Source organism: Dendropsophus ebraccatus, chromosome 5, assembly GCF_027789765.1.
Source record: "Dendropsophus ebraccatus isolate aDenEbr1 chromosome 5, aDenEbr1.pat, whole genome shotgun sequence".
Lineage (NCBI taxonomy): Eukaryota > Metazoa > Chordata > Amphibia > Anura > Hylidae > Dendropsophus > Dendropsophus ebraccatus.
In genome coordinates this window covers 121,979,857-122,001,369 of record NC_091458.1, presented here as the reverse complement: position 1 = coordinate 122,001,369, position 21,513 = coordinate 121,979,857, and the positions used below count along the sequence as shown (strand labels likewise).

The window sequence follows — 21,513 nt, the reverse complement described above, 5'->3', positions numbered from 1 at the left end:
CTACGGTACTTACGTAGTGTGAACACGGCCTTAACCTGAATCTTCAGAGTGAATGAAAGTTTACATGGGAGGAAGGTAGCCTGTCAAAAAGAAAAGAACGTATTTATTTAGATTCACTTGTACTAGTGATTTATGCAAAGTTTCCTGAAATGACAGCGGCCATTTAACAGTTATGTTTAGACAATACTATGATTTGAGTTGTTTATTATAAAAAGTTTTACATATACAGCACATAGAAAGCTATACATAAGCCATAAAAACGGCCCATTTAGGCTACGTTCACATTTGCATTTGAGGCTCCATTGGTAAAGTCCAATGCCCATGTTTTACAGAGGTATACATAAATATATGTATATATATATATATATATATATATATATATATATATATATATATATATATATAAAATTACACAGATTGCATTACATGTCCAACCTGAGGAACAGCACATAACATACGAAACAATAAACCTTGCCTTTTTCCTCCTCAGGAAATTGACTTGACAAGTGCTACCATGTGGTCGACACCACAAGCAACATCCACTACTTCTCCTGGTACAGTTATCTGCATGAAAGAGAAAATTGATTGAAGAAAATAAAAAGTTAATAAAGAATGACATTATTTCAAGGAATGAGTTAATAATACAAAAATATTTCATGCATCTGATACAGTATACAGTACATAAAGATAGTATATGTAGGGCTTGTTTCCATATATTAAAGGACAACTCCAGCGGGACCTAAAAAAAAAACATCCCTCTGGTGATGATCGCCACTTCAATCTCCCGCCGGCCGCGACTCCGTCTTCGGAACTCCTATACTATCGGGTCCGTGTAAAGTGAATGGGAGAGAAATGGTTGCCGGTGCGCATGCTTTTTCATTGGCTGGGGGGCATCACATGGCTACCAGAGAGCTCAGCCAGCTGGAAGCCATGAGATGCGGTCCAGCCAATGAAAAGGCTCCTGGTGCGCAAGTGAACCAGCAGCCTTTTCATGTTCCATTCACTTTACCAGAAGACGCAAAGGAGGAAGAAGACCAGGACCACCCCCTGCTGTGACGACATAGTCACAAAATGGCGCCCAGGAGAAGAGAATGGGGTCGACTGTAATTGGGTATGTATGCTTTATTTTACTAACTTCCGGGGTTGGAAAGGGGTGGATCGGGGCCACACAGCTTATTTACACACATTACAAAGTTATATAAGCAAGTCAGCTTAGTGTCCCTACAGCATGGTAGTAAAACGCCCAAGGGAAAGGGATGCCAGAACTGATCCCATTGTTATCAATGGGACTGTTCCTGGCAAAGTTGCCTACATTTCTCATGAATCCTCTGACTTTTCAGAGAGAGGGGTTGGGGTCTCATCGATGCAGTCTCCCCAAGTGAGATCAGCCTAATCACCCGGTCAGACTCCAGCAACCTAATTTGCTGAGACTCATAAGTAGGTTGAGTTGACACTATGTGCAATTCTGTAAGATGATTTATGTGCAGTTTTTTGCTGTAAGTTTCCTAGCACACATCGTGTAAACACAGCCTCAGTGGTGGGGTATAACTATTATATTTCCTGATCCCATAGATATAGCAGCAGCATACAGATCTGGGTGATGAGGGGAGGGGTCTGTGAGCAGCCAGATGGGATCGGATAGTAGATGATGTCCTCCTGTGGGTCACGGGGAGTCAGCTGACCCAGTAGAGAACCCTTCCTCTGTCCTGGATTTTCTTTGGGTCAGGCGAGTGACCAGTGACAGTAATAAAACACAGCTATGCTAGAATGAAACAAATGGCACCATAGGACTACGGATCTGTCAGCTGTAATTCACTTTTCAAACTACAGACACTGAGCATTCCTCTCGTCTACCCCTCCTCTCTTAGGGTGGGTTCATACTGAGGAATTCTCGCGGATAATGTCCACAGAATTCAGCTGTCTGTCCGCGCGTACAGCCACGTGCCTTTCCGCCGGCTCCATAAATACCATTCTATGGGCCGGCGTATTCTGCTATCCGCCGAAAGAAGTGACATGTCAGACGGCCAAAGTAAACAAGTCCCTTGCCTGCTTTATCTTAAACTCTGTAGCTTCTTGATGAACTCACTGTGATTAATCCTTCTGGAATTACAAAGTTGCAGATAGGGACTTGTTTACATCAGCTGTCTCAGAAGGGAGGGGGGAGGAAGGGGAGACTGATAGAAAAGCTCACACACAGATTTTTGTGTCTGTCTTCAGGAGAAAGCAGCAGCTCAGAACTCGGGGAAGGAGACTGAACAGACAATAACAAGTCTGGAAGGAATTGTTAGTCTCACCATGGGGGCAGCAACATATGTAAAGTTATGTTTAGGAGTAATACCCTTTTAACCCCTTAAGGACAGAGGCTGAAATGGCCTTAAGGACCGGGCCAATTGTCTTATTTGCATTTTATTTTTTTTCTCCTCGCCTTCTAAGGCACATAACTCTTATTTTTCCACCTACAGGGACATGTGAGGGCTTGTTCGTTTCAGGCGCAGGTGTACTTTGTAATGTTTTTTGTTTTTTTTTAAAAGGTTATTTTTACGTAATGCACTTTACAGTAAAACTTGAATTTTTTCTTTATTCTATAGGTCAGTCTGAACACAGCGATATGCATGTTTACTAGATTTTCTAACGTTTTACTATTTCTATTAGCAGTAAAACTTTTTTTCTTGCAAATATGCATATTTAAAATGGCCCTATTTTGACTTTTATAGCGCTTTTATTTTTTCACCTACGGGGTTGTATGGTGTGTCATTTTTTGCACCATTATCTCTAGTTTTTATTAGTAACATTTTTTTAGATCAGACGTATTGATCACTTATTAATTTTTTTTACACATAAAATGTAATAAAAAAAATAAAAAAAAGCTATCTGCGGTTTTTTTTACCGTTTTTTGTTCACACCGTTCACCAAGCATTTTTTTTTTTTTACACTTAAGCTTTTACATTACTACATTAAATTTCTCACACTGATCACTGCTATGCCATAGCATAGCAGGGATCAGTGTAATCTGCGATCTTCTTATAGAGCCTGCCTGTGGCAGACTGTAACAGAAGACTGCAGACCTGACTGCATGGAGGAAGGTAAGGGACCTCCGTCAGTAAGGCCATGCGATCAGGACCCCCTGCAGACACACTGCGGGGGTCCCGATCGGTAAGTGACAGGAGACGCTGTGGTTGCGGGTGCCCGCCATTAACTGTGAGGGCCTGGCTGCAAATAGCAGCCGATCCTCACCAGCTATGGAGTGAGCTCAGCTCCTCCTTTACATCAAAAGAAATTCCCGGCACTCGCCAAATCTTCTGCAAGGTGATGAATTTATTTACAAGTGCAATACAGACAGACAGATAAAGGAAGCGTTTCGGCTTGAAGCCTATCTGTCTGTCTGTATTGCACTTGTAAATAAATTCATCACCTTGCAGAAGATTTGGCGAGTGCCGGGAATTTCTTTTGATGTATTGTGCCTTGGCCCAGGCACCACCACATATCGGAGTGCCGACCACTACTTGTTACACAGCTCCTCCTTTACGTCCTCCTGCGCCAAGTCCCAGGTTGCAGGGGCGTAAATGTTTGCCCATTGTCGTTAAGGGGTTAAGACGACAAATGGTATTTTTCATATATCAGTCTGTGCTTCCAGGAGGAAGAAAAATGGTTCTATTCTCTTGTTCTAGGAGTCAAAAAAGGCATTTTCTGAGCTCCTGAAGGGCAGCAAACTGTAGCACCTCCTTTCTCCCCCCTCCCATACCTGACCCCGTTTAGAACTCCAAGTGTCAATCAAGCAGCGAGAAGGAGGGGGAGGAAGTCTTCAACTTGCAGCTTTCAGGAGTTTGACTCTGAGCCAGAGAATAAAAGCATTTTTCAATGTTCCGGAAGCACAGCTGTATATAAGAAAGGCACCAGGTGTCTCCTTGACCTAACATCTATATAACCGTGTCAGCAGCTTGAAGTGTGAATTACAGCTGACAGATTTCCTTGAAGCGTTTTTTTTGGGGGGGCAAATTGGGCAAAATGATTGGTTGTGTAACGTATGTGCCTGTACCCCAGGTATATATATTTAAGACCCTAAATAATAATAATAAATATTACATGACAGTCACATCTAACATTAAAAAGGATAGAAAGATTCAAATTGGTAATGAGTTGAGGATCTTACCTGCCATGGAAAATACTGATCATCAAACCTTCCAGTACCCAAGCAGCCTCTAATATTTTTACCCCAAACAAATAACTCCCCGATATCTGTGAGAAAAAAAAAAAAAAGTTTTACAAAAGATACTCCAACCAAACCACTAGACTCTGTTGTGCCTTAAGACCCTATTCCACGGAACGATTATCGTTCATAAACTTGCTCCAACGACCGCTCGTTAACGATAGTCGCTTCGTGGAATTGGTGTAAACGAGCGAACGACAAAGGCGAAATCGTTATACTGTCGCTGAAAAACAATTTTGAACATGTCAAAAAAAAGTCGTTGGTCTTTGAAAGATAATTCGCTAATCAGTTCGTAAAATTAGAAATCTTTCAGTCGTTCGTAAAAAGGTTTAAAAAAAAGTAGGTGTGTCGTATGGTCATGATCACCCCGGCGAACGTTTTAAACGACCATGTAACTACCACAAAATAATCGTTACACTACATATATCGTTCACGTTATGTGCTATTGTTCGCTAAAAAAAAAATCGTTTAGTGATCCTTAACGAGCGGTCGTTGGAGCGAGTTTATGAACGATAATCGTTCCGTGGAATAGGGGTATTAGTACACAGTTTACAACACAGGGGTCCTGGTTTTTAATACAGATCCTGCATTATGACTAGACCTTATTCAAGTGACTAGAACATACAAGCTTAGAGCTGCAAATTGAATCTGCCAGGAAAAACTGGCACAGAAATGATACGGAGCTCTTGCTTTCCAAGCAAATACTGTATACAGTTTACTTTTTCTATCACATGGCTTCACATTAACATTTTCTGCAAAAGTGGAAAATTAAGCGCAAGAGCCTAGGAGTGCCCTCCAGCATGGCAAGAGCCTGGAGTTAAAAAGCCTCATATTCATCACCTCTATATCCACTTTCATACACTTGCCCCCCCTTTGCCTGACAACCACCAGGCTTATTCACCAAATGGAGGTAATAAATAAGAGGAGATGGGATGACTAACACTGGGTTGCTGCTGTGCTGAGAACGCCACCTGGGCTTTTTAGCTTTATTTACAAAATGACTTAGATTTCAGCACTGGAAAGGACTATGATGATAAAAATAAATAAAAATAAAAAAATAAATAATAGGTCCAGAATCCTGATGAGCAGCCGTTTCTAGTCATAGGTTTTTTTTTATTTTTACCCCAGATTGTATGTTGACAGGTCAGTTTTAAATCAACTGACAAGTGAAGTGAACAACACAGATTATTTAGTAACAATGGCAGCTACCAAGGGGTGGGATATATTAGTTAGCATGTAAAATGTTTATGGCTAAAGTATAAAGAAAAAAAATATATATTTAATTTAAAAATGAGTGTAATGTAACCCCAATGGTGCTCTTCTTTTTCCAGCATTACCCTGCTGCTGCAGTAGACAAAAAGCTCCCCTGCTGGCCATGGCCAGATCATGCAGAGAAAAAAAAAAACTATTTCAGCTACGGTGGTCAGTGTTTGCTTATCTGGTTTATATGTTGGCATAAACTTACTTGTTATCGCAGCAAAGTGTCCCAGGCCTGAGGATATCGTGGACACCTTCACATTACGGTTGAAGTCACTTAAGCCAAACAGCGTTGGAGGAATAATTTCTGGGATGGAAGACTCCAAAAAGTTTGGTCCTTTCCCGAGAATACCATAACCCCAAACAAATACATGTCCATCTTCTACATTAAAAATAAAAAACATAGATATCAAAAAGTTACATTATCAAAAGTAACAAATCCATAATAAAATGCATTTCACACCTCAGTAAACCTTCAGTATGGAAACAAGAGCTTTATAAGAGAAGGTTAATTCATAATTTCTGTACAGTATTAACATGTCTAGTGCTGAACCACTAACCTCAACTACTATCTATGATATTCACTGTCAACTTGCAAGTCAAGAGTTGCATCATGACTATACATATAACATAAAACTGCATAAAACGGGCTATACTATCAGAGCATTGTTAGGCAGCACCTGGAGCTATAGCAATCGGCTGTTACTGTCAGTGTTTGCACATTATCCCTGAAACACCAATGCAGAGAAACCCATAGACCTGAGACTTTCGCATTTGCACAGATTGACACTGACCATTTAAAAGAGCACAACCAGTCCCACCGCATGCCACCTGTTTCACCTTGCCAACGTTCTGGAAGGGTAACAGCCGGGGAACATTGACCTTAGAAAAAAAAACAAAAGATAAAAAGGTCTTACTCTTACTGTATGCCATATTACCATGTGTGTTGTTAGTCATGTCACATCACAGAACAGACAGACAATATACAGTAGATATGCTGCCATAATACTATACAAGAGAGAAAATGAACACCTGTATTTAGAAAATATGGCTTAGGGTCCTATAACATGGGACGATTATCGTTTGAAAAACCGTCTGAATTTAAATAATATCCGTTCTGTGTAATTGCAGGCAGTGTCCTCAGTGTGGTGTTTTTCCTTAGTGTGCTATGGCTGCAGCAGGCTGTGTGTGCACGCGCGCTATGGCGTGCCCCCACACCCACAGTGACCCCTCTATATCACTATGGCTGACCTCTATTTTATAGGTAGCATTGTTAGCAGTGTTTCTGTGTGTATGGTGAATATTTAGTTAGAAACATAGAAGATTGTCAGCAGGAAAAGACCACCTGCTTCATCTAGTCTAGTTGTGAGTAGTTCAGGACATGGAGGCTGGAGACTGGCTGATCCACTGCACACACAGGACAATCTGCCTTATATCTTTCCTCATTCCCCCAGAAGTCGGCCCCAGGATCATGTAGGACATTAGGGAGAAGCTACTGAACCAGTGATAAATAACTCCCCTGGTATATGACTGGCCATTTATGAAGGAGCGGGAGTCGGTCCTGATAAAATTCAGGAGTCGGAGTCGCAGCTGCGGCTCACCGACTCCACAGCCCTGGTAGTAACGATCGCAATAACGATCATAGTAACAATCAAAACTAACGACCATCATTCTGTGTAATAAGGTGAATAATTTCAGGTTAACGATAAACAATCTAGTTTGTGTGATTTTCAACGATTAACGACTAAAAATAAACAATCCCATTCACACATAAGTAAAAAGCAGGTGAATTCAGTCTACAGAATTCATCTCCCTGTAGTGGAGATGAAGGGGCTGAGTGCACGTTAATGAGCGTGCCTGCCCTTTCGTTCTAGCGATCGGTGGGGTTCTCAGCACCCAGACCCCGACCTATACGCATTTCTGACATGTCAGAAGTTTTACAAAATGGTAGTTACACTTTAACCCTTTAAGGACATGGCCCATTTTCGTTTTTACGTTTTCGGTTTTTCCTCCTTGTGTTTAAAAGGTCATAGCACTTGCATTTTTCCACCTAGAAACCCAAATGACCCCTTATTTTTTGCGTCACTAATTGTACTTTGCAATTACAGGCTGAATTTTTGCATAAAGTACACTGCGAAACCAGAAAAAAATTCAAAGTGTGGTGAAATTGAAAAAAAAACGCATTTCTTTTATTTGGGGGAAATGTGTTTTTACGCCATTCGCCCTGGGGTAAAACTGACTTGTTATGCATGTTCCTCAAGTCGTTACGATTAAAACGATATATAACATGTATAACTTATATTGTATCTGATGGCCTGTAAAAAATTCAAACCGTTGTTAACCAATATACGTTCCTTAAAATCGCTCCATTCCCAGGCTTATAGCACTTTTATCCTTTGGTCTATGGGGCTGTGCGAGGTGTCATTTTTTGCGCCATGATGTGATCTTTCTATCGGTACCTTGATTGCGCATATACGACTTTTTGATCGCTTTATATTACATTTTTTCTGGATTTGATGCGACCAAAAATGCGCAATTTTGCACTTTGGGATTTTTTTGAGCTGACGCCGTTTACCGTACGAGATCAGGAATGTGATTAATTAATAGTTCGGGCGATTACGCACGCGGCGATAGCAAACATGTTTATTTATTTATTTGTTTACTTTTATTTAAAACCTGGGAAAAGGGGGGTGATTCAGACTTTTATTAGGGGAGGGGGCTTTTTACTATTAACACTTTTTTTTTTTTTTTTTTTTTACACATATACTAGAAGCCCCCCTGGGGGACTTCTAGTATATACACTTGGATCTCTCATTGAGATCTCTGCAGCATAGATATGCTGCAGAGATCGGCACTCGTTTGCTTTCGGCTGCTGCAGCCGAAAACGAACGAGTGCCGAGCCGAGGACGGCGCCATCTTGGACGCGTCCCCGGCCGGCATCAGTAACGGAGATCGCTCCTCCGGGACAAGGTCCCGGAGGAGCGATCTCCCCCACTAGACCCCAGGGAAACGTTGCCTCCGGTAATCGGAGGCAGCTGTCAACTTTGACAGCTGCCTCCGATTAGCTAATTAGCGGGCACGGCGATCAGACCATGCCCGCTAATAGCAGCGGTCCCGGGCTACTCGCGGCACCCGGGATTGCAGAACTTCAAAGCGGGGCCGCCGCGCGGCCCCGCTTTGAAGTGCAAGTGAGGACATATGACGTACGCATACGTCCTATGTCCTTAAGAGGTTAAAGCGTAACTGTCATTTCAGGGTCATTTTTTTGAAAACATTAAATATCAACAGTTCAAGCGATTTTAAGAAACTCTAATAGGTTTTATGTACTAAAAGAGTTTCCTTCTGTACTGAAAAAGCAATCTCCCAGCCTCCCCCCTCACATCAGATGAAGCAGGATTTCTGTCTCCATTATGTGGCTATGGAGAGGGGAGGGGCTGTTAGGAGTGACTGAGCACGGAGGATTTCTGCAAAGCACAACACCCTGCAATCTTCTCTCAGTAAGTTCATAGATAAGCACTGACCTTTCTGACACCTGAATCCTGCGGTTTAGGTGCCCAGAGAGTCTACAAACAGCTGACCTTCATGTCACCTCTTCCTGCTCCCTCATCTCCCTCGGCCCCTCCCCCCTTCATTGGCTTACAATAAAGAGAGCAGAGCCCGTCTTCACTGGCTTCTCTGTAATGAAGACGTGTAAGAAGTCAGGGGGGGAGGCTGGGAGATTGCTTCTTGAGTACAGAAGGAGGCTTTTTTGGCTGATGAAACCTATTACAGAGTTTCTTAAAATCGCTTATACTACTGATTTCTGTAATAAAAAAAAATATGACAGTTACGCTTTAACCCCTTAGTGACCGCCGATACGGCTTTCTACGGCGGTCACTAACGGTCCTTATTCTGCTGCCATCAGCTTTTTACGGCGATGGCAGAGAATAAGGCTGCGGGGCCGGGACGGCCCCCACCCCATCCCCCCGGCTACCGGAGGTAGCTGAGGGGTTGGGGCAGTGTGTGGGGTCCGTCCCGGCCCCCCCCTTACCGACGATCGCCGCTATTAACGTTATAGCGGCGGCCGTCGGTAAAGGGGATTACCGGTGCCGCCGCCGCCTTTCATCTCCCCCCCGCCGTGAATCTACGGCGGGGGGGGAGATGAAATAAGTGTATATCAGACCCCAGATCAGACCCCCCTAGTGCCCCGATAACTAACCCCCCTCCCCCGGCGGCCATCATTTCCAAGATGGCCGCCGCCATCGCTGTGAACCGACTAACGTCGGTTCACAGCGATTAAAAAGTTAAAATGAATGAAAGCCCATGCTCTCCGCCACCGGAGGTAGCGGAGAGCATGGGGCAGTCATCGGGGACCCCCCTGTGGGGTCCCGGTACAAGCGATCAGCGGTATATACTATATACCGCTGATCGCTTGTGCCATGTGCTCCCGGCACTTTTTATCCCGTCACCATAAATGATTGGTGACAGGGGATAAAAAGTGATGTCCCCCCACCCCCCAAGTCGCCCCCCCACCCCCCCTGTCACCCCCGTCCCCCAGTCACCCCCCCTTCCCCATATACTCACCGGATCCACGGAGCTCCTTCCTCCTCGACGTCCTGGCTGGTTATGAAGTGCGCATTCGCTTCACAACCAGCCAACTCTGAAAATTTAAAGTGACAGAGACCAATTTGGTCTCTGTCACTGAACTATGATTACTGTGATAGAAAATATCACAGTAATCATAGTAATACAGTGAAAATGAATATGTAAAGTACAAAAAGTGACAAACATACAAAAAATAAAACACACACTTTTTATTATAGTAATAATTGCAGTTTACTCCCAAATTACCCCTAACCCCTCCCCAGATTACCCGTAACCACCGCACGTTGCCCGTAACCACCGCACGTTGCCCGTAACCACCGCAAATTGCCAGTGACCCCCTCCAGATTGCCCGTAACCACCCCAAATTACATGTACCCACCCCAGATTACCTATAAGCACTTCAGTTTATCAGTAACAATCCCAGATTGTCTGTAACCCTTCCAGGTTGCACATAACCCCCCCAGATTGCACGTAACCACTGCGCGTTGCCTCTGACCACGCCACGCCGCCTCTGACCACGCCACGCCGCCTCTGACCACGCCACGTCGCCTCTGACCACGCCACGTCGCCTCTGACCACGCCACGTCGCCTCTGACCACGCCACGTCGCCTCTGACCACGCCACGTCGCCTCTGACCACCGCACGTCGCCTCTGACCACCCCAAATTGCCAATGACCCCCTCCAGATTGCGGTGCCCATGTCAGATTACAGGTACCCACCCCAGATTGCCTATAAGAACTTCAGTTTATCCGTAACCACCCCAGATTGCCCGTAACCAGCCCACGTTGCCCGTAACCAGCCCACGTTGCCCGTAACCAGCCCACGTTGCCCGTAACCAGCCCACGTTGCCCGTAACCAGCCCACGTTGCCCGTAACCAGCCCACGTTGCCCGTAACCAGCCCACGTTGCCCGTAACCAGCCCACGTTGCCCGTAACCAGCCCACGTTGCCTGTAATTCTAATAACCATTACTAGCTGCGGTTTTGCTCCTGTAAATTGGCGCTCCTTCCCTTCTGAGCCCTGCTGTGTGCCCATACAGTGGTTTATGCCCACATATGAGGTACCGTTTTACTCAGGAGAACCTGCGTTACAGATTTTGGGGTACGTTTTCTCTCCTGTTCCTCGTCAAATTGAGAAATTTCAAACTAAACCAACATATTATTGGAAAAATTCGAGTTTTTCATTTTTACTGGCCAATTTTGAATACTTTCCTCTAATACCTGTGGGGTAAAAATGGTCACCACACACCAAGATGAATTCTTTGAGGGGTGCTCTTTCCAAAATGTGGTGACTTTTGGGGGGAATCTATTCTGTAGACATTACAGGGGCTCAGCAAACGCACCTGGCGCTCAGAAACTTCTTCAGAAAAATCTGCACTGAAAATGCTAATTGGCGCTCCTTCCCTTCTGAGCCCAGCTGTGTGCCCATGCAGTGGTTTATGCCCACATATGGGGTACCGTTGTACTCAGGAGAACCTGCTTTACATATATTGGGGTGACATTTCTCTCCTGTTCCTCGTGAAATTGAGAAATTTCAAACTAAAGGAACATATTATTGGAAAAATTTGAGTTTTTCATTTTTACTGTCTACTTTTGAATACTTTCCTCAAATACCTGTGGGGTCAAAATGCTCACCACACCCCAAAATAAATTCTATGAGGGGTGCACTTTCCAAAATGGAGTGACTTATTGGGAGATTTTACTCTGCGGACACTACAGGGGCTCTGCAAACGCACCTGGCACTCGGAAACTTCTTCAGCAAAATCTGCATTGAAAAAGCTAATTGGCGCTCCTTCCCTTTTGAGCCCTCCTGTGTGCCCATACAGTGGTTTACGCCCACATATGGGGTACCATTGTACTCAGGAGAACCAGCGTTACAAATTTTGTGGTACTTTTTTCCTCTTGTTCCTCGTGAAATTGAGAAATTTCAAACTAAAAGAACATAATATTGGAAAAATTTGAGTTTTTCATTTTTACTGTCTACTTTTGAATACTTTCCTCTAATACCTGTGGGGTCAAAATGGTCACCACACACCAAGATGAATTCTTTGAGGGATGTACTTTCCAAAATGGGGTGACTTATGGGGGGTTTTCTCTCTGCTGACACTACAGGGGCACTACAAACGCACCTAGCGCTCAGAAACTTCTTCAGCAAAATCAATTTTTCAAAATCAAAATTTCAATTTTTTTACTGCCTAATTGTGAATACTTTCCTCCAGCCCCTGTAGGGTTAAAATGCTCATTATACCCCTAGATTAATTCTTTAAGGTGTGTAGTTTCCAAAATGGGGTCACTTATGGGGGTTTTCAGGATACCAGACTTCTAAATCCATTTAAAAAAAGAACTGGTCCCTAAAAAAATCAGTTTCACGAAAATGTGATAATTTGCTGATAAATTTCTAAGCCCCATAACACCCTAAAGAAGTAAAATATGTTTACCAAATTATGCCAGAATAAAGAAGACATATTGGTAATGTGACTTAGTAACTAATTTATGTGCTACGACTTTCTTTTTTTAGAAGCAGAGAATTTCAAAGTTCATAAAATGCAAATTTTTTCAATTTTTCATGATATTTTGATGTTTTTCACAAAAAACACACAAAATAGTGACCAAATTTTGCCACTAACATAAAGTGCCATATGTCACGAAAAAACAATCTCAGAATCGCTAGCATACGTTAAAGCATCACTGAGCTATAAGAGCATAAAGTGAGACAGGTCAGATTTTGAAAAATTAGCCTGGTCATTAAGGCCCAAACTAGCTGCAGCACGAAGGGGTTAAGTTCTCCCCATTTGTAACCTAAGGCTACAGAGGCAAAGCAGTAAAACAAATTTCTGGACAGCAAAACTCTTCAGAGCAAGTCATAGAGAGATCTGCAACTGACCACCATAACACTGCATCTGTACTACACTTTCTGCCCTCAGAAAATGCATCATTTTCAGATGTAATATGAAGACAAGGTTGATATAATCTTTTTTGTTTAAACATGTTTAGCATGTGTTGTGTGGTGAAGCCCTTTAAGGGGTTATTTAGGATTAGGAAGACGTAGCTGCTGTTCCCAGAATTATGGTACTGCAGCTCAGTTTTTTACCAAGTACAAGACTACCTAAGGACTGGTGTGGTGCTGTTTTAAGATGATATCAGCTGTTTTTCTAATCCTGGATAGCCCATTTAACAGAACAGAGGAGAAATGACAGGAGAAATAAATAGGTTCTTGTATACAGAATCATGTTAACCAGGAACAACCAGGTATAAATTTAAGACTAGCATTTAAAAAGCGTAGTCATTAGAGATGAGCGAACCTCGAGCATGCTCGAGTCGATCCGAACGCGAACTTTCGGCATTTGACTAGCGGTGGCTGCTGAAGTTGGATAAAGCCCTAAGGCTACGTGGAAATCATGGATATAGTCATTGGCTGTATCCATGTTTTCTAGACAACCTTAGAGCTTTATCCAAGTTCAGCAGCCCCAGCTAATCAAATGCCGATCGTTCAGGTTCTAATCGATCATCAATGACCAGTGGCCCCGTAGGCTTATAACAGAGCTGTCTGGGTGGAGATCACTGCAAGCCAGAGTGTGAAATGCACTGCTGCACACTTCTCCTTGCTCATTCTCCCAATTGTGGGGGTCTCAGCAGTGAGAACCCAGGCCAATCAGAACATTTTAATATGTCCCTGTGACATGTGAAAAGTTTTTTTTTTTTTTTTTTTTTTTTTTTAAGACAGTGCCCATTTAAGATTAGGTTCTGAATGATTCTTACTTGGGTGAGATCAGTTACTGATGCAAACTGTAAGTATTCGGAATTTCCCCAGCCATAAACATCTCCTTCACTCGAGACTGCCAGGCAACAATCTCCAAAAGTGGCAACCTGCACAATATTCACACCAGCCAGATCACCGGAAAGTTTGGTAGGTTCACTGCTGATGTTGTAATGCCCCTGACCTGTAGGGGAAGAAAAATATCAGTATATCATTCAAGTGGTTACTAAGGGACAATGTGGTTCAGGCAGGGTAACATCTGTTTAGGTGCCTGATTCATGCACACAAATATTTTGATATCGATAGATTTATTGATTTAATTTTATTTTTGCTTTACTCCCCTATTTTTTTAGTTTATCCTCGCTTACTTATACACATGTACTAAGAAACACTGATATAAATGTATAAAACATGTCATAATGGAAATGTTTCTGCTTCCCTTCAATAGTTTAAAAAATATATAGCGTACCTTGCTGTGAATTATCCCCAGAGCTACATACCAGGCCCTATCCTTTTCTCGCGAGCAACCAGAAGCCCTGATCCAGCATATGACTATATGCCACCAATAATTTTTGCAAATAAGAAATGACGATGGAAGATTAGAGTTTCTCTATAACATTTGTTTCTATGACATGTGATGACACAAGTCTACACGTAGAGACAGAAAAATAAACCTAAAAAAAAAAATAAAATAATAATCTAGACCCATCTGAAACTGACCTGTTTGACCATCAGCTCCCCAGCCACAGGAATAAACCTCTCCTTGCTCTGTCCTGAATAGAGAATGGTCCTGTCCACATGCAACCTGCAGACACATTGGCGAAGCCATCAAATGTCTAGAAATTTAAAAGCATTAAATATTGGTACCCCTTCCCCTTTTTAGGGTGCGTTCACACCTACAGGATCTGCAGCTGATTTTCTGCAGCAGATTTCAGTTAAATAACAACACAGCATCAAATCTGATGCTGTGTTCAGTTATTTAACTGAAATCTGCTGCAGAAAATCAGCTGCAGATCCTGTAGGTGTGAACCCACCATTAAAGAGGTTGTCCAGGGAAAAGTTAAGCTTTACCCTGTACTTTCCCCGACATAACACAACAAATGAGACATGCATACTTCCCCCCCCCCCCCCACCCTCACTCCCCCTGTTGTGCTTCCGTTCTACCAGCTTCCGCTAATGTCCTGCTTCACAATCAGCTCTCTGATTGGCTGAGCAAGGAGTGGGATGTCAGTGGGAAATGGCATAACAGAGAAACAGCCTGGACCGGAAGATCTCAGAGGGAGAGCAGCGGGGGTGGCGAGGAGGGTAAGTATGGCTTATCTGTTGTGTTATGCAAAAGGCAGGCTGAAGGCAAAGTTAAATTTTTTCCTGCACAACCATTTTAGTGTTTTTGTACTGTGCCTTACCTGAACAACTCTGCTATCAAGCTGCTTGACTCTGTGAATCAACTGGCTTTCACTGGCAAGACAAAGAACAATAGATAAGGTGTATTAAGCCTTAAATGGTCACTTCTGTTTTAAACCTCCCTCCAAGTGATAACCTAGGTAATTCCTAACATATTTGTAATCATCTAATTTACCAAAAATGACTCCTTACTTCGGTAAAATAGCTCTAAAATCATGGCCACTCGGTGTCTCCCTTCCCTGCAACTGCATGTTAGGGTAACCCTTTTTCTGATAACAGGTACATCAGGGTGGAACAGAGGAAGTGGGGGTGGAAGTACAGCCCCTGTCTCCTCCGGAATGATTGACAGTTAGCTTACATTGAAATTTTAGTTTTGCATTTTCCTTACCTGTAAATTTCACCTTCAACAATTCGTCTCGCACACTGCCCATACGAATTATTCCCAATACTGAAAACTGAAAAAAGAATGTATATTAGATCAGAGGGGAAAATGTGATCTAGTTTAAATTCAGGCCACACACCCCTCACGTTATTTGTACATCTATGGGCAACCCATGAAAAAGGTATAATGCACACTGGAACATTTTCCTGGCTCGCCTACTGACTTTAATAACCAGTAGTCTACTGGTTTCTACATTTAGTCCATTACCTAAACCTATACTGCGTCTGATCAGGACCTCAAAGGCGTGGTCTGCTGAGTCCCGCACAGAAACTGTACATGTTCACGACACCAAAATGTCAATATTCGACTACGTTCAGCCCATACATTATCCAGACACCAATATTTTTTCCTATATATTGCCAGAGGCCATATGAAAAGAAAAAAAAGGCATACTCACACCTGCTATAGCACTGCATGGATCAGTCAGATTGGAGCCAGACTCTAACAGCAGACACACTTTGGCAGCGGCAGTATCACGTTGCGGGGGTGCAGATTGGACATCTGACAGGTGTTGCACTTGTCATTTGGACATTCAAATGCCGCCATAGCTACTGGTCATGGTCAAAGGTCATTGATGCATGTACATCTAGGTCACACCAAAGCAGTGCTCTCCACTTCGCTTTCTAAGAGCCACAACTCTTATTTTACCACCTACGGGGCTGTTTGGGGGCTCATTTTGTGCGCCACAATCTATAGTTTTTAGATCACAATTTTTTTATCTCTTTTTTTTTTCTAATGGAATCCTAGATTTTTATTTCTCTTTTCATTTACACTGTTCACAATGCGGGAACAATATCCTTGTATTTAAATAGTTTGGACAATTCCATATGATACCATGCCAAATGTGTTTATTTCTTCCTATTGTTATTTGTAGAATGAGAAGAGGGCGGAGGTGATTTCAACTTTTACTGGGGGAGGGTGGCAGCTGGAATGTATATAGCAGTATGGCTGTAACGAAGATGGTAATGTTACACAGACAACACATCATCATATTCAGATCACTTCAGTTACCTCCTTCATTATCTGTCAAAATAAGGGAGTGCGCTCTGCCACAAGATACTTGCAAAACTCGTGTAGACTGTGGTTTGTCCAGTGGTAGGGGCACAGGTGATGGCTCCAGAATGTATTCATAGCCTTTAGCTTCAAAAGGAAAAGTCAATATAAAACAATAAAAAAAAAAATCTAACATTACAATTTTGCATTCAGCACACAAACACAAAAATTAAAGGGGTCGTCCCATGATAAAGACCTATGCACTGGAAAGGGGAAAAGTGTATGATCATGGGGCCTTCCTGTAAACTTAGGGCGTACCTGTCATTTGAAAACTTCATATGCTATGTCAGACATAGTAAATATTTTTATCAGTCACAGTGTGTTCAGACCCTGAAGGATCAGGAGAAGTACGGCTGTGTCACGTGACCTAAATCAATTTCCACTGCAAGTCTATTGGGCCATCCAGGCCTCGGACAAAGAACGGGAAGAGGAGGTCACGTTGGAACAATAAAATCTTTGACACATCCCTGGGTCATCAGATATGAAGTAATCCAACAGCAACCAGTAGCGTAAAGTTTATTCAGACAACATACATGGGAGCACCATTTCGACCTAACAGGATCTTTGTCAAGACAGGCATGACAAAGACCCTGTTGGGTCAAAACGTTGCTCCCACGTATGTTGCTTGAATAAAACTCACTAAACATCACGCTAATGGATGCTGTCAGATTAATTCATATGAGATGTTATATGGCTCTGACTGGGATTGAAGACCCTCTGACGTGCATATCACATCTACTTCTGAGAAGGCACTCCTGAACTGTGTTACCTGGTGCTGTTGGACCCCTATCATATGACATGTCAAAAGTTTTATTAAGTGGCAGGTATGCTTTAAGAATGTAAATCATACCAGTCATTAGGTAGCTTTACCCAATCGGCTGCCACTGCTGCCAGGAGATTGGGCAACCTTGGATATCACCGAGCCGGGTGAGTTCCATGCATTTTCTGATACAATGTATCTTGTGCACTTGTCTCACCCAGCATGGTTGTATCCAAGGTTAACCAATATTCCAGCAGGAGTGCCTGCACGTCAATCAGGTAAAGCTGCCTAATGATAGGTATGATTCAGGAAGGGTTTTATCTTTAGATCATTGCCTGCATGTATACAAATTTTCGTCCACATTTAAAATGTACCCAATGTAATGTGAATATAAGGATAGATACCTGTGACAGCCCCCAAAGACTACACTACGATTTTGTTGTCGTGTCTTAACTGTGTCAAATATTATTATATTTTGTCACCTAGTTTACAGTCTAATAATTATAAGAAAAATGCTTACTGCGATCTTTTCGGCTTCTATGGAATCCTATTTGCGAATCCTTATTTAATCCCATTCCCCAAACTTTGGTGACATCACTTGTCCTCGATGACAACAGTGTAAAGCCGTAACCACAGGCGGCCGACGAGATCTGACACACAATGGGACAAATATAGTTAAAGATTCACATGTAAGATTTATTAAACCTTATAATTCACCTTTACTTTACTACATAAGGCCCCGTTCCCACTGAGCAAAGGTAGCGGAATTGGCCGGGCGGGAGAGCAGTAGGCCAGGACCCTGTGCACCGAGTACGGGTAATGTATACGGAGCGGGAGCCAGGCAGCAGCTGAAGGGGTTAAGCGGCCGGCAGAATTACATACACGCAGCGGTCGTTCAGACCACTGTGTGTATGTAGTGAAAGTGATCTGCCAGGACCTAGCCTACTGGGAGCGTTATTAACGCTGCGAGTCGGTACGTGTGAAGCTACCCTTAATGTGATTTCTCGCGTGCCGCTGTTCTCCGCTCAAATAATTGACATGTCATTTCTTTGAGCGGAGAGCCAAACATCACATTGAGACAGTGAGGCAGGCAGGATTCCGAGCGAAAACGTCTCAATGTGATTTCTTGCGCGCCTCCGCTCAAAGAACTCACACGTCAATTCTTTGAGTGAAAGAGAGAGGAGGTGCGCAAGCCCTCCGATAGAGACGCCAATTTACATTTAGTTAGGCGGGATTCCGCTGCAAAAAGCTCCGCTGTGGAATTCCACTGAATTTACTCAGTGTGAACATACCCAAAAGCAGAGTTTGTCGCAGCAGGTGGGTATTTCACATGTGGGCTGATGGGGCTTGTATGTCAGGGCTGATTTTCAGTCCCAGTCTGGTCCGGAATGGGAGCCACTAATAATGTACAAATAGCTCTAAAATTCAGTTTTCACTTTGTCACTATGGGGTATTATAGTACAAGGCCTCAACATAACAAAGTATAAAAAAGTGAAGGGGTCCGCAGCCCTTCCAAATGCCTCGTATCATAATACAGTGGTGCCTTGGTTTAAGAGTAACTTGGATTAAGAGCATTTTGCAAGAAGTTTTAAAAATTGTAACTTGGTTTAAGAGCTTTCTGTACTGGGTGGGAGGGGGAGTGGGGGAGGGGTCTGCAAAGCGGCATGGTCTATAGCACTGTACTCTGACCCAGGAAGTCTCCCTCACCTTCCAAATCATAGCAGATCCACTTCAGGCTGTGGCTTACATCAGGGGACAGGACTGTGGAGGTAATCTCTCCATAGCTGTAAACCCTCTCTCCCCAGACAGAGAGCACTGCATTTATGTGCCCACAAATGCCCAGCTAATTCCTCCCTGCAGTCTGTCAACCCATCCTCTCCATTCCTGCTATAATGTGCCTGCACTTACACTCAGCTATACAAACTGCTGCTATAATGTGCCTGCACTTACGCTCAGCCATTTACACTACTGTATAAAGACGTTTCAGTCACTCTCCTCCTGCACAGCTCTATGACTCTCACGTTCTGATTGGTCCATGCTGAACATCCCCCCTCCTTCCCCATTGCAGTCATGTGACCACACAGACCTCTGACAGCAGCCCTGCTTCTCTATTATAGCCTGTTGTACTACGCTACTGCATTATAGGGATCTGCAGTTCCATCCTGTACCTACAAACTGCTGCTGTTTTTCAGGTTTATGCACTTACTATACATTATACTCCACATGCTGATTACTATACTGTACAGTAACTTATAATATCACATATTCAGCTGTTTGTGAATGTTTGTTTCAACTGTTCTACACGTTATTCAGAATAAAAAAAAAAATCATTATTTTGGGGTGTGGAACCAATTGTCTGTATATCAGTGATTTCGTATGGGAAAATTTGCTTTGGTTTAAGAGTGGATTTGGATTACAAGCGCGGTCCCAGAACGAATTATGCTCGTAATCCAAGGCACCACTGTATATTATACTGAAGTGTTATTACAGCAGACCCATCTCTCACCTTCTCATCCATATCCAGCCTATATGGGGTCAGCTGGTATTGTTTCGGCTTCTTCCTCCCAGCGTCGGGCACTACAAAGCTGGGGATCCCCAACGCTCCCGAGTAAGAGAAACCCCACACAAACACACGGTCCTTTCTCCTCAGCTTCTGCCCGACGTACTGAAAGGTCGGGAGGTCATCTCCTGCTTTGCTTTTCCCCGCGGTTGAGGCAAGGTGTCGCACAGGTGTAAGCTTGGGGTTCAAAAGACCCAAAAGTAATGAGGAAGGCCGCATTGTACCAGAGAGAAGAGCCTGAAAAACACAAAGTTCTTACTACAAATACTACTATACAAATACTACTATAAATACTACAAAATACAAGATCTCCATCATCACCAGCCATGGTCTGTATACTGGACATCATGTAGCCATACAACCCCCACACTGACACCACCAATGTCCTATGACTTGTTACAAACCCTCTAAATACATGTCACGTGACCCAGACTACCTCTGTGCATTCAATGACACACTGATAGATCACGGTCACGTGAATGAACGGAAAGCGGGACATGCGGTTCTGTCCCCAGCTTCTACCGGTGCAGACAGCTGATAACTCACCATTCAGTCACACAGCGAGCCCGCAGGACATACCAGGTACTCTCTGCAGCCCGGCCTTCTACTAGCAGTACTGGCACATGCCGTCACTTATCCCATTCTAGGAAACGCTACACGATTTAGTATACACGATACCGGCATGGGCGCAGCCATATTGGTGACCTCACCGCGAAAACTACAAATCCCGGCATGCAAGCGGCTCGAGTCAGGGGGCGTGGCTGCTGTGTGGGCAGCACATAGAGGAAGCAGCGGGGTGGGAGAGAGTGTGTACGGAGTGTGGGCGTGGTCTTGACGATACCACCAGCGCTTAGTGATTGGTTGTGTTCAAGGACTGTACCACATCATTGTATGGGGGGGGGGGCTTAGTCAGGTTATTTACGTCACTAAAAACACATATATATTAGAGACTACTGACTCTCATTTTTTTTTAAGGGGGGGATTAACCAGATTTATTAAGGTAGTTACCCATAGTAACCTATCAAGCTACTGCTCTCATTTTGCAGAGTTTGAACATGAAAGGTGGAGAGTGGTTGCTATAGGTAATAGCTCACATATTATCCTGCATACGTTCTGACTAAACCTCCTTTGTGCTTGTTTCCTGGCTGCATAGTAGGACTGGTGTTTTATGGCTCTGTACACATTGGGGGAGATTTATCCAACATGGTGTAAAGTAGAACTGGCTCAGTTGCCCCTAGCAACCAATCAGATTCCACTTTTCATTCCTCACAGACTCTTTGGAAAATGAAAGGTGGAATCTGATTGGTTGCTAGGGGCAACTGAGCCAGTTTCACTTTACACCATGTCTGATAAATCTCCCTAATTGTATGCACAATATGGTGCTGCGGCATCTGTCACCGCTTTACAAATAAATATGATTGTTATTCTGCAATAAATCTGCTGTGTGTCTACACCCCAGGGCCGGACTGGGACTAAAATGCCTCCCTGACA

At 43.4% G+C, this 21,513-nt stretch overlaps 1 protein-coding gene across 5 annotated transcripts; it reads right to left on the bottom strand.

The window, feature by feature from the left end:
• Window positions 1-202: 202 nt before the first annotated feature.
• On the bottom strand, window positions 203-21,201 carry RCC1L (RCC1 like). 5 transcript variants are annotated; one of them, XM_069972472.1, is made up of 12 exons: window positions 21,117-21,201; window positions 19,969-20,259; window positions 17,983-18,112; window positions 16,661-16,789; window positions 15,596-15,662; window positions 15,210-15,261; window positions 14,524-14,608; window positions 13,806-13,987; window positions 6,259-6,346; window positions 5,673-5,846; window positions 4,151-4,236; window positions 203-564 (listed from the first exon to the last, which is right to left on the bottom strand). In XM_069972472.1, exons 2-12 carry the CDS (start codon window positions 20,239-20,241, stop codon window positions 487-489), a joined length of 1,344 nt encoding a protein of 447 aa, XP_069828573.1. In that variant the 5' UTR covers window positions 20,242-20,259; window positions 21,117-21,201; the 3' UTR covers window positions 203-486. The 5 variants fall into 5 exon arrangements, with proteins under 5 accessions (XP_069828573.1, XP_069828574.1, XP_069828569.1 ...); XM_069972473.1 differs by lacking the exon at window positions 21,117-21,201 and adding an exon at window positions 21,031-21,093; XM_069972468.1 differs by lacking the exon at window positions 21,117-21,201 and adding an exon at window positions 20,701-20,860.
• Between the last annotated feature and the right edge of the window lie 312 nt (window positions 21,202-21,513).

Excerpts from the sequence above, each read along its gene's own strand:
- RCC1L (XM_069972468.1), bottom strand. Across the intron at positions 18,113-19,968 it reads GGCTGGATATGGATGAGAAG|ATCTCGTCGGCCGCCTGTGG; the intron begins GTGAGAGATGGG and ends ATTGTGTGTCAG. Across the intron at positions 6,347-13,805 it reads CAGTAACTGATCTCACCCAA|GTCAATGTTCCCCGGCTGTT; the intron begins GTAAGAATCATT and ends TTTTTTTCTAAG.